General features: G+C 46.7%; 1 protein-coding gene across 2 annotated transcripts in view; it reads left to right on the forward strand.

The window, feature by feature from the left end:
• DHX57 (DExH-box helicase 57) overlaps positions 1 to 10,213 on the forward strand; it is a 40,566-nt gene extending 30,353 nt beyond the window's left edge. Inside the window, exons 19-23 of one of the 2 annotated variants that reach the window (XM_004582750.2) lie at positions 1,172 to 1,306; positions 2,060 to 2,134; positions 4,036 to 4,170; positions 7,721 to 7,921; positions 9,987 to 10,213. In XM_004582750.2, coding sequence (XP_004582807.2) covers positions 1,172 to 1,306; positions 2,060 to 2,134; positions 4,036 to 4,170; positions 7,721 to 7,921; positions 9,987 to 10,130 — 690 coding nt within the window. In that variant the 3' untranslated portion in view covers positions 10,131 to 10,213. Of the gene's footprint in view, positions 1 to 1,171; positions 1,307 to 2,059; positions 2,135 to 4,035; positions 4,171 to 7,720; positions 7,940 to 7,978; positions 8,127 to 9,986 lie in introns of those variants that run through there. The other variant, XM_058668044.1, reaches the window with a different exon arrangement.
• Positions 10,214 to 11,778: the final 1,565 nt, after the last annotated feature.

Below are 11,778 nucleotides of genomic sequence, written 5' to 3' on the forward strand. Positions count from 1 at the left end.
ATGGCCAGGGCTTGCCCAGGCCAAAGCCAGAGTTCTGAAACTCCATTAAGAAAAACAACAGACAAAAAAATTCTTTAATATACAAGGGGCCGGTGTTGTGGCATAGCAGCTAAAGCTGCTACCTGCAACGCAGGCATCCAATATGGGCACTACTTTGTGTCCTGGCCACCCATTTCCCATTTGGCTCTCTGCAAATGTGCCTGGGAAAGCGCTAGAAGATGGCTAAAGTATTCTGCCCCTGATACCTGCTTTGGAGACCCAGAAGAAACTCCTGACATTTTTGAAGAAATGAAACTAAAAACAAAAACATCAAAATCCATGAGATGTACTTTCCACTGATCTTTATTAGTGAGATGTATCTCCTTTAAACAACAAATAGATGCGTTTTGTGTTTTTAATCCAGTCTACTAATCTATGACATTTGATTGATGAGTTTAAGTCATTTACATTCAGGGTTAATATGAGTGGGTGGTAATTTGGTCCTGTCATTTTAGCAGTGGATTGTTCATTGATTTAGTCTTCTGTTGTCATTTTACTGGGATGTTCTTCACATTTGCCTTTCCTCTTCTCTGACAAGAGAACATCTTTAAGTATCATAAAAATGGTATAAAAAAAGCAGGTTTGGAAGAGACATATTCTTTTAACTCTTCTTTACTGTAGGAGAATTTTATTTCATTTTCAAAGACAAAAGAAAGCTTAGCTGGATACATTATTCTGGGCTGACAGTTTTTTGCTTTTAGAATCTGGAATATGTCACTCCATTCTTTTCTGGCCTATAGAGTTTCCTGTGAGAGGTCTCCTGTGATTTTTATTGCCATTCCTCCATATGTCAATCGATTTTTTTTTTTCCCGTGCACATTTAAGGATCTTTTCCTTATGTTCAATTGAAGAGAGCTTGATGATCATGTGTCTTGGTACAGATCACTTTCGGTCAACCCTGTTGCTAAAATGACAGGACCAAATTACCACGCATTCTCTCCCTGCTTCTGTCATTCTGTCTTTAGTAGCAACAATAGATCTTTAAGGATGATCTTCATTGCTAACTGCTGACTCCATAGGATCCACATCAGTCTGCACTACAGCGGTAGGTTTACACAGCCACTTGCTGCTGTGCCATTCCACACTTACCTCCCCAGAGTTGGTCACCTGGCTCTTTTTGCATTTATTTTAGGAAATGGCCAGCCTCAAACGACAGTTCACTGAACTGTTATCGGATATAGGGTTTGTAAAGGAGGGACTCCACGCACGAGAAATTGAGAGAAGGGCTCAGGGAGGAGATGGTGTCCTAGACGCCACCGGGGAAGAGGTAAACGCCGCGCTGGGAGTCTTATTTCTTCCTGACTCACACGTGGATGGGATGGGATGGGATGGGATGGGATGGGATGGGATGGGACGGGACGGGACGGGACGGGACGGGACGGGATGGGATGGGATGGGACGGGTCGGGACGGGACGGGATGGGATGGGACGGGATGGGACGGGACGGGACGGGATGGGACGGGATGGGAGCACAGCAACATGCGTGGGCATTCCTGTCGTCTGCTACCGCAGGAGCAGGGGCCCAGGGGCAGTCCTGTCTTCTCATCATGCTGTTGCTATTGATTTTGATTTTCACATTTTTCACTGGTTCTTGACCAGTTCTTAAGAGGAATAATAGATTTTCTGGCTGGCAATGTTTTCTGCAATCAGGCCAGCCTTTTCCCACCCAAGGATTTTATGCACTAGGAAGGACACTTCTTCAGGTTGAACTTGAGGCCTGCTAGCCTAAGTGCAGTTAGCACCTGCAGTGGGTCCCCTGAGCTTCGGAACACTGGCTTTGTCACTGCTCTGCAGGGAGCCGGGAGAAGGCGGTGGGCTGCACACCAAGGGCCTCTGTGACCGCAGTCCAGTGGACTGTGTTTTGCTTTGCAAGGAATAATGTTTCCAGCAAAGAGAAATTGGATGTTCTTTTCTGTCTTAATACAGAGATCAAATGAAGTGTAATAGTCATTTCAAGACAGAAGTAGCCACATTATTTGGTGAAATTACTTAGACCATTACTGCTGTGGTTCTCTCACAGGCAAACTCAAACGCGGAGAACCACAAGCTGATATCCGCAGTGCTGTGTGCTGCTCTGTATCCGAACGTAGTACAGGTAATTCAGCGCCTCCCCTGAGCCCTCCAATCTCTGAGTGCATTAGTCACCTTGCACACAGACGTACAGCCTTTTCAATTTAGTATACATTTCCAGCCCTTCAGGTCCTCAAATCTGTGTGGCTACCTAAATTTAACAAACAGGCTTATTGTTGGTTTTTTTAATTTATTTATTTTTATTGCAAAGTCAGATATACAGAGAGAAGGAGAGACAGGGAGTCAGATCTTCCGTCTGATGATTGACTCCCCAAGTGACCACAATGCCCGGTGCTGCGCTGATCCAAAGCCAGGAACTAGGAACATCCTCCAAGTCTCCCACATGCGGGTGCAGGATCCCAAAGCTTTGGGCCGTCCTCAACTGCTTTCCCAGGCCACAAGAAGGGAGCTGGATGGGAAACAGGGCCACCAGGGTTAGAACCAGTGCTCATATGGGATCCCAGCACATGCAAGGCGAGGACTTTAACCACTATGCTATTGCACCAGGCCCCAAACATACTTTTTATATCAGATGATCTGCTTTTATAATCCTTGCGACATTCTGGGAATTAAGACAAACCTCATGGCTCCTGTCAGCCAACCAGGATGTAATGAACCGTCTCTGTTAGTCTAACCACAGCTCTGGTTTCCATCAAGCCACTAATCTGGACTACAATTGGAGAAGAATATAGCCATGTTTGGCTATGGATCACCTTTGGCTAGCCTTCTAGAAAACCCTACCTAAGGGCTTTTGAACTTACTGGACTTATTATCCTGTGCTAACAGGGAACCATTTCAAACTTAGAAAGAACTTGGATTTGGCAGAATGCTGAGTCACTCCTCAAGGCTTTTGTTGTTAAATGTTCAGTTGAAATCTGCACATCATTTCCTGGCTCATTTTCTGCTTAGCACTTGAACGTTTTTCAGTCTTTTGAAATTTACTTTAAAATACTAGGTATCAATTTGTTGGTTTTTAATGTTACATTATAGTTATGTAAACTGTTAACTTTCAAGGAAGCTGGTTGGATATAAGCAACCCTATATTATTTTTCAATTTCCTGTATTTCAAAATAAAAAGATACTTTGAAAAGGAAAGTGAGGAGAGAAAGCATAAGGATACTTAGATGTAGAAGCAAGAACCATCAGTGGGAGTGGGAGAAGGCCACCGCTGGTCCCTCCGTGGGTGTGAGGAGGTGGCGGTGTGCCCTTAGCCCCAGGACCTGGGGAGCTGGCTCAGTGTCAGTCGTCAAAGAAAGAATTAAATATGAACCAGCATAATGCAAGCTTGGGAGGAAGTCTTGTTGCTTGAATTCACTTCGAAATTTGATTCAAAAACATAATAATTCGGTTTAAAAGTAAGTCTTAAATTATTTTTAAGATTCTATTTGAACTTCAAGACATGGATATTTTAAATAAAATTATATATTTATGATTTTATTTCTGTACATAAGCACGTCTTAGCATAAAACTGATCAAATATCAACACATTTTTAACCGTGTGATTACAGATTTTAATTCTTTTTTAACTAATATGTATTTTCTGCAGTAATCATATTTTTGCAAAAATTTTGCATTTAACATGTATATACATTTTTTTCAATTAAGTTATTTATGCATAAGTCTTTAAAAGTCTGTTTTGGAAGAAATTCTAATGGGAATGCCCTGGGATTTGGATTACTGCCCAGGTCCCTGGCCAGTGTGGCTTCTGCCCCGTGCAGTCACAGTGCAAGCGGCAGTCGCCCAGACCTACTGCACCTCCCACTGCTCGACGTCCCCTAAGTGCTTGTTTTGCCTTCTAAAGGGAACAGCGTGAGAGATGCAAGAGGCAATAATGCTATTCAAACAAGACTGGCTTTGTATCGAGGGGCATTTCCTGCAGTGAGAAATCTATGGATTACATACCTATTGTTACCGATATTTGTGTAGGTGAAAGCCCCAGAAGGGAAGTTTCAGAAGACCCGCACCGGAACCGTCCGAATGCAGCCCATATCCACTGAATTGAAGTTTGTCACCAAGAATGATGGCTACGTGCATATCCACCCTTCGTCTGTCATCTACCAGGTCAGAATGGTGCTCTCTGCTTCCCGAGACATGTGGGACAGTCCTGGGCTGAGCAGCAGCCCCTCAGGCCCAGGCCCACCTTGTTCTCTCCACCTGCTCTGCCCAGGGGTACTGCGGACTGAAGGAAGGTTGAATAAACATAAATGGACTAGCAAATGAATTATTTCTGGAAAAATTCTATTTTAAGAAAATTCTAGTGGATGCAGATGCTTATCCTTCCTGTCAGATGTAAAACTTTCTGTACAACGATGACTTAAGAAGTCATGAGCTAATCACGTCACGGAATCTGTGCCTGGAAAAGGAATGAATGACCCATCCTTGCCAACCCTGTCTGCTACGTTCTCATCCTTCCTGCCGCTGTGAGCTGTTTGCCCCTGGACCCTGCCTCCTCTGTCTGCATTCATCAGGAGGCACCAGTAATCTCCCAGCTGTAGATCCAGTGGGCATCCCAGCTTCATTGTCCTACCTGGCTCCACGTGACATTAGCTCCCACTTCCCTATTCTTCTGTGTTGTCTGTTTGGAGAACAGTCTCATGCAAATCTGAACCCTAAAATAACCGAGGCTACTGCAGCAGTGTCCTCACTGCAGCAAAGGCAGTCACCAAGACCCAGCCGTGCCACCTTTCTGACATCTGTCAGGTTCGCCTGCTCTTCCGCTGGCGCTTCCTCAGTTCAGATCCCAAGCACTGCTCATTGGCCTGAACGACTGTGATTTACTGCTGGTGCTTTCTTTTCTACTTCACCACCGCTACTACCAGAATTACTTTACGAAACATACATTTGACCCTGTCGGTCCCTTGCTTAAGGCTTCATTTAAAGAGGATTCCACAAACTCCTACACGACCCTTCACATTTGACCCCTTCCTTTGCCACATCCTGTACAACCATCCCTTTGCACTTCTGTATGCTCCAGCAACACCAGACTGTCCAGAGGCCCCCGTGCCATGGCTTGGCATACACTGTCCTGTGTGCCTGGACGATATTCTCATTCCATGATAAGCTGCATGCAAAGTCACTTCCTCTGTGGCCACTGGCCCTGTCACTCTTCACTTGCACACTGACCCATGCTGATCACGTGGTGTCCCTGTGTCCATTGTTGCGCTTAGCATATCAGCTTATGGTGTCTCCATCCTGGGACTGTGAGCTCCCTGCAGTAGAAGTGAATTCTGATCCTCTTTAACTTCTCACTGTCTAGTGTGATGTCCCTGAAAGTAGATTTCAATGAAGCTGCCAGGGGAGATGAAGGAGAAAAGAAGGGAGTTAAAAATGTCCGGGCTGCGGCGGCGTGGCCTAGCAGCTAAAGTCCTCGCCTTGAACGCACCGAGATCCCATATGGGCGCCAGTTCTAATCCCAGCTGCTCCACTTCCCATCCAGCTCCCTGCTTGTGGCCTGGGAAAGCAGTCAAGGACGGCCCAAGGCATTGGGACACTGCACCCACTGGGAGACCTGGAGGAAGAGGTTCCTGGTTCCCAGCTTCGGATCGGCACAGCACCAGCCATTGCACTCACTTGGGGAGTGAATCATCGGACGGAAGATCTTCCTCTCTGTCTATCCTCCTCTCTGTATATCTGATTTTGTAATAAAAATAAAAATAAATAAATCTTTTAAAAAAAAAAAAAAGGCAGAGTGACAGAGATCTTCCATCTGCTGGTTCACTACCCAAATGGCTACAACGGCTGGAACTGGGCTGACCTGAAGCCAGGAACCTCTTCTAGGTTTCCCACATAAGTGCAGGGGCTCAAGAACCTGAACCGCCCCCTGCTGCTTTCCCAGGCCATACAAGGAGCTGGATCAGAAGTGCAACAGCCAGGGCTTGAACTGGTGCCCTTCTGCGATGCCAGCACTGCAGGCAGAGTTTTAGCCTAAAATACCATGGTACACACTCCAACCCTTTTATTTTTTTTTTAAAGGCATTTTTTACTTACTTGAAAGGCAGTGTTTCAGAGACCTAGAGGTCTCCATCCACAGTTTTACTTCTAAAATACATGGGCCAATCTGAAACCAGGATCCTGGAACCCCCTCTGAGTTTCCTGCATAGGTAACAGAAACGCAAGCCTTCCCAGGTGCCCTAGCAGGGAGCTGGATCAACAGAGAAGCAAGGACTTGGAACTGGTACTCAGATGCGGGATGCAGGCACTAAGTAGTGGCTTAACTCACGGTGCCATAAAAACTACCAACTAGAAATTTTTTAATTTTTATTTATTTTGGAGAAAGGCCCTTTTATGTCATATAGTCAGGGAAGAAATCTTGAGTTGAGCAGATCCTAAGTGAAGAGAGAGGAGCCTAAGGAGAGAACATTCCAGCAGCAGGACTGGGTGCACAGCCCCCAATACGTTCCCTTTGGTGAGAACATACGTGAGGTGCTGTAGGAGATGGCTGACCACAACCAGTGTCTGTGGAGTGGGACGATGGGTGAGAGGAGACGCCTTGGGATAGGCAGGCTGGGGTCAAGTCCTGTAGGGCTTCAGCAGCCATGTCAAGCATTTTTGATTGTACCCTTGGGAAACCACTGTAGGTTTTTTGTTTTTTTAAAGATGTAATTATTTTTATTGCAAAGTCAGATATACAGAGAGGAAGATCTTCCATTCAATGATTCACTCCCCAAGTGACCGCAACAACTGGTGCTGAGCCGATCCGAAGCCAGGAGCCAGGAACTTCCTCCAGGTCTGCCACGCAGGTGCAGGGTGTCAGGACTTTGGGCCATCCTTGACTGCTTTCCCAGGCCACAAGCAGGGAACTGGATGGGAAGCATAGCTGCCAGGATTAGAACTGGTACCTATATGGGATCCCGGAGTTTGAAGACGAGGGCTTTAGCCACTAGGCCGCTGCACTGGGTCCCATTGTAGGGTTTTGAGGCATGATTTGTTTGAAGTTTCTGAAAGATCACTGTGGCTGCTGTGTGCTCAGGAGGCCATGAAGATTGAGAAAGAGCGGGGTGAGCACGGGGGGCAGCCAGTGCGGTGCTGATGGCAGTGGATAGCGGTTTGTATGAAGGGTGTAGCTGTGGACGTGGTGAGAATATGACATCCCACTATGTATTCTGACAATAGAGCTGCTGGGACTCAGGGGAAAGAGCCCAGAAGGATGACTGCCAAGGGGGCCCAAGCTACTGTGGGAGAACCGGAGTGTCACTTCCTGAATGGGAAAACCTACAAGGGGAGAGCATCAAGAATTGCTTTTAGGACCGACGCTGCTACACAGCCTGTATTGTCAGCACCCCATATGGGCACCAGTTTGAGACCCGGCTGCTGCACTTCTAATCTAGTTCCCTGCTCATGTGCCTGGGAAAGCAGCTGGATGGGCCACGTCCCTGGGCCCCTGCGCCCGCAGGGAAGGCTCTGAGGGAGTTCTAGGCTCCTGGATTCCACTTCACCCAGCCACAGCAGCTGCAGCCATTTGGGAAATGGAGCCATGGATGGAATATCTCTGTCAGTCCTACTCTTTGTGTCTAACTATGCCTACATCCTTGGAAAGTCCTTTGATGGGACTGGCGGGATTGCCCTGGTGTTGGCCGTCACAGCAGGCCTCACCTGAGGTTTCGTGTCACAGGTCAGACACTTCGACAGCCCTTACCTGCTGTACCATGAGAAGATCAAAACCAGCCGGGTGTTCATCCGGGACTGCAGCATGGTGTCTGTGTACCCGCTGGTCCTGTTCGGAGGCGGCCAGGTGAGCGTGCGGCTGCAAAAGGGAGAGTTCGTGGTCTCCTTGGATGACGGCTGGATCCGCTTCGTGGCTGCTTCCCATCAGGTAAGCGCTCATGGGCCTGTGACCATGCATTCCTTCAGGGATCGACGGCTCATGAAGAGGGAGCAACAGGTCTGCAGCAGGACGCTGAGAAAAGTGAAGGCAGAGGGCAGCCAGGGCAGAGGCCCAGAGAGAGTGCCAGCTGGCACGCTGCGGGTGGGAAAGGGTTAGGACCAGAAGCTGGGAGGCAGAGGGGCTGGACTTCCATTACAGCTCTGTAAATAAGATACACTCACCAAAGAAAAAATGCAGATGAACAAAAATGCATGAAAAAAGATCAGCCTGATTCACCACTGCCACTTATATTTTAACCTAATTTATCTGAATTTTTTTATTGTCAGGTCTCTGTGTAGCCCGTGTAAGAAACAGTATGGGAAGTATATATGTAAGAAACAGAAATTCATGTTAACATTTGTGTTGAGCACCTGTGAAAGAGACCCCACTCCCACCCCCCTAAATCATGGTTGTGTTGCAAAAAGTAGAAACACCAATTTAAACCCTCAAGGAAACTGATTGGCCTATTTATGCATGTAGAGCAGCACTGTCTCATAGAAATGAGGAGTGAGCCACATGTCATTTTAATTGTTCTAGTAACTTCATTTTAAAAAGTAATTTGTGAAGTTGGTTTTAATACATCCAAATGTTTTAACCTTGGCATATAAGCAATATAAAAATTGAGATATTTTACCTTTACTTTTTATACTAAGTCTGCAAAATCTACTGTGATTTTATACTTTTTTTTAGAATTGTTTTATTTTTATTTGAATAAGTTATAGACAGGAGAGACAGAGAGAGGTCTTCCATCTGCTGGTTCACTCCCCAAATGGCTGCCCTGGCCAGAGCTGAGCCAATTCAAAACCAGGAGCCAAGAGCTTCCTCTGGGCTCCCACATGGGTGCAAGGGCCTGAGGATTTTAATCACCCTGTGCTGTCTTCCCAAGTCATAAGCAGGGAGCTGGATTCAAAGTGGAACAGCCAGCCTGACACCAGCCAGTGCCCACATGGGATGCCTGTGCTGCAGGCAGAGGCGTAGCGTACTGCACCATATCTGACATTTGCATCACAGCTCAGCTTGGACTGGCTGTCTTTCTTTTTTGTTTTTAAGATTTATTTATTTTTATTACAAAGTCAGATTTACAGAGAGGAAGATCTTCCATCCAATGATTCACTCCCCAAGTGACCACAACAGCCGATGCTGCACTGATCTGAAGCCAGGAGCCAGGAACCTCCTCCAGGTCTCCCACATGGGTGCAGAGTCCCAAGGCTTTGAGCCATCCTCGACTGCTTTCCCAGGCCACAAGCAGAAAGCTAGATGAGAAGTGGAGCTGCCGGGATTAGAACCAGCGTCCATATGGGATCCCGGCACCTTCAAGGCGAGGACTTTAGCCGCTAGGCCACACTGCCGGGCCCCTGGCTAGCTTTCATGTGGTCATTTGGTGAGCCACATGTGACTTGCAGCTGCCACAGTGTATAGCGCGGATTAAGGACGAGGCGAGGTTCATTTCATTTCACACACAGCTCAGTGATAACAAAAGCCTGGCCTACCTTGTAGCAGCAAGATGTTTACACTTGCTTGACATCTGCGCAGTCTCACCCAAGGACAATGAAAGACCCTTGCCCCTCTCCTAAGCCAGTTGCTGTGGCTAGAGGGACAGCATGGACACCGAGGCAGGCAAGGCTCGGAGCATGAGCTGCTCTGAGTTGGAGGAGGGGTGAAGCAGATGTGGGGGAGACACCTCAGTGCCAGAGTGCTGGCAGCACGAGCAGCATGCCATCTGACTGCACGGCCCCTCCCCAGGAGAAGATTGTGGGTTTTGTCAGCTAGCCCTCGTTTTCACTGCCGCAGCTGCCCGCCTCCTGCTTCTCCCCACGGGCAGGTGCTAAGGTGAGCCAGCTCTGAAAGCACTAAGGAGGAGCATCCTTCCCAACATGGTTTGTTTCTTTATACAAGCTGTGAAACTGGGTTTCATCTTTTTCTCCTAATGAAGTTACAATTAGTACAGAAATCTAAATCATGACGATCCTGATTGCTGCTACAGGCACTGCTAAGGTTGTACCTTTCGTCGTAGGTGGCTGAATTAGTAAAAGAACTTCGTGGTGAACTTGACCAGCTCCTCCAGGATAAGATTAAAAACCCAAGCATAGACCTGTGCTCGTGTCCCCGAGGTTCGCGCATCATCAGCACAATTGTGAAGCTGGTCACCACCCAGTGAGAGAGCAGTCTCGGGACATGGCTCATCCCTCTCCTGCAAGTCACAGCAGCACCTCCAGCTGCAGGCCCGTGCCAGGGCCCGGCACACAGCGCAGCATCCACCAAGGCACCGGCCACCCCAGCACGTTCCCAGGCACCGGCTAACAAGGTCGTGGGCTCTCCCGGCACAGTTTGGAACGTCCATGGTCAGAGAGTCTAAAACCCAGCCTGGCTTTCTGCTTTCCTCGTGACTGTTCCAGAGTGAATGAAATTCACCTGATAACCCAAAAAAGGAATGTTGAATACAATCCTGTTCTAATCCATATTATCTTTTCTCCTATTTTTTATTGGGCATGAAGTGAAATACTTACTTGTTTTTTATGTGACAAATGTGCAACTGAGAAATCCGAACAGAAAATTAAAAAAAAAAATCATGTGAGCAAGAAAAATTAAAATTTCATTTTTGGCTACTGGCCACTGAAGCACACTTGGTTGGGGAGTATTTTTACTCATTAAGATCAGCTTAGAAAAATAGTTGTGTTTGTTTTTTGTTTGTTTTATTTTTTAGAAAAACAATTTTTAATGAATCATTTTGGGATTAAAATGGAGTCTGGTCTTATCCATAACCTTCTGTTAAAAGCAGAGGAGGCGCCAATTTTGTCGCATAGTAAGTAAAGCCGCCACCTGTAGTCCTGGCATTCCATGTGGGTTCTGGCTCAAGTCCCAGCTGCTCCACTTTTGATCCAACTTCCTGATAATGGCCTGGGAAAGCAACATAGGATGGTCCAAAGCCTTGAGCCCTGCACCACATGGAAGACTTGGGTGAAGCTCCTGGCTCCTGGCTTCAGCCCAGCCCACCCCTGACCTTTGCCAGTTGGGAAGTGAACAACAGATGGAAGATAACTAGCTCTCTGTCTTCTTTATATATGACTCTACTAATAAGTAAATGAATATTAAAAAAGAATAAACAGAACAATCTAGGTGTCTTCGTTCTCTGATTGGGAATCCTTATCTGCCAAGCCCACCAGATCTGAGGACTGTGCTTCCATTATCCAAAGGAGAACTGTGCCGGGCTTCTCAGGGCAGAGTCAGGCGTGGCGGACAAGGCTGCCGTGCTAGTGTAGGAGTTACAGTGGTAGAAACCACCAGACAAACCACCTCTCCTGAGATCGCTCATTTCCAGTTGCCACTGACTCTGATAGGCACTAGCATTTTGAAAAATATTTCTATAAATACCTTCACATTGTCCTGCACATTCATCAGTGTGGCCAGAAAGAGCCAAATACTGTTTCTTTGGACCTAAGGACAGAGTTACAGGGTTAATACTGTAGGCAGAATTCAAACCGTTTGACAAGACCACCACCATGAAGGGGTGAACATTTCAAGGTATTCAGTTAAGTTTTGGGGAAATCTCCCAAGTGGTTCAAAATGATCAAGTGTGTGTATGCCTCCATGCATCTGAGCAACTTAGTATCTAGGCAGTACTTTTCTTGTTTTGGTTTTAAGATTTTTATTTATTTTTATTGGAAAGATAGATACAAAAAGAGGAGAAACAGAGAGGAAGATCTTCCATCCATTGATTCACTGCCCAAGTGACTACAACAGCTGGAGCTGAGCCAATCCAAAGCCAGGAACCAGGAGCCTCTTCCGTGTCTTCCACTGGGTGCAGG

This window comes from Ochotona princeps, chromosome 8 (genome assembly GCF_030435755.1).
Source record: "Ochotona princeps isolate mOchPri1 chromosome 8, mOchPri1.hap1, whole genome shotgun sequence".
Lineage (NCBI taxonomy): Eukaryota > Metazoa > Chordata > Mammalia > Lagomorpha > Ochotonidae > Ochotona > Ochotona princeps.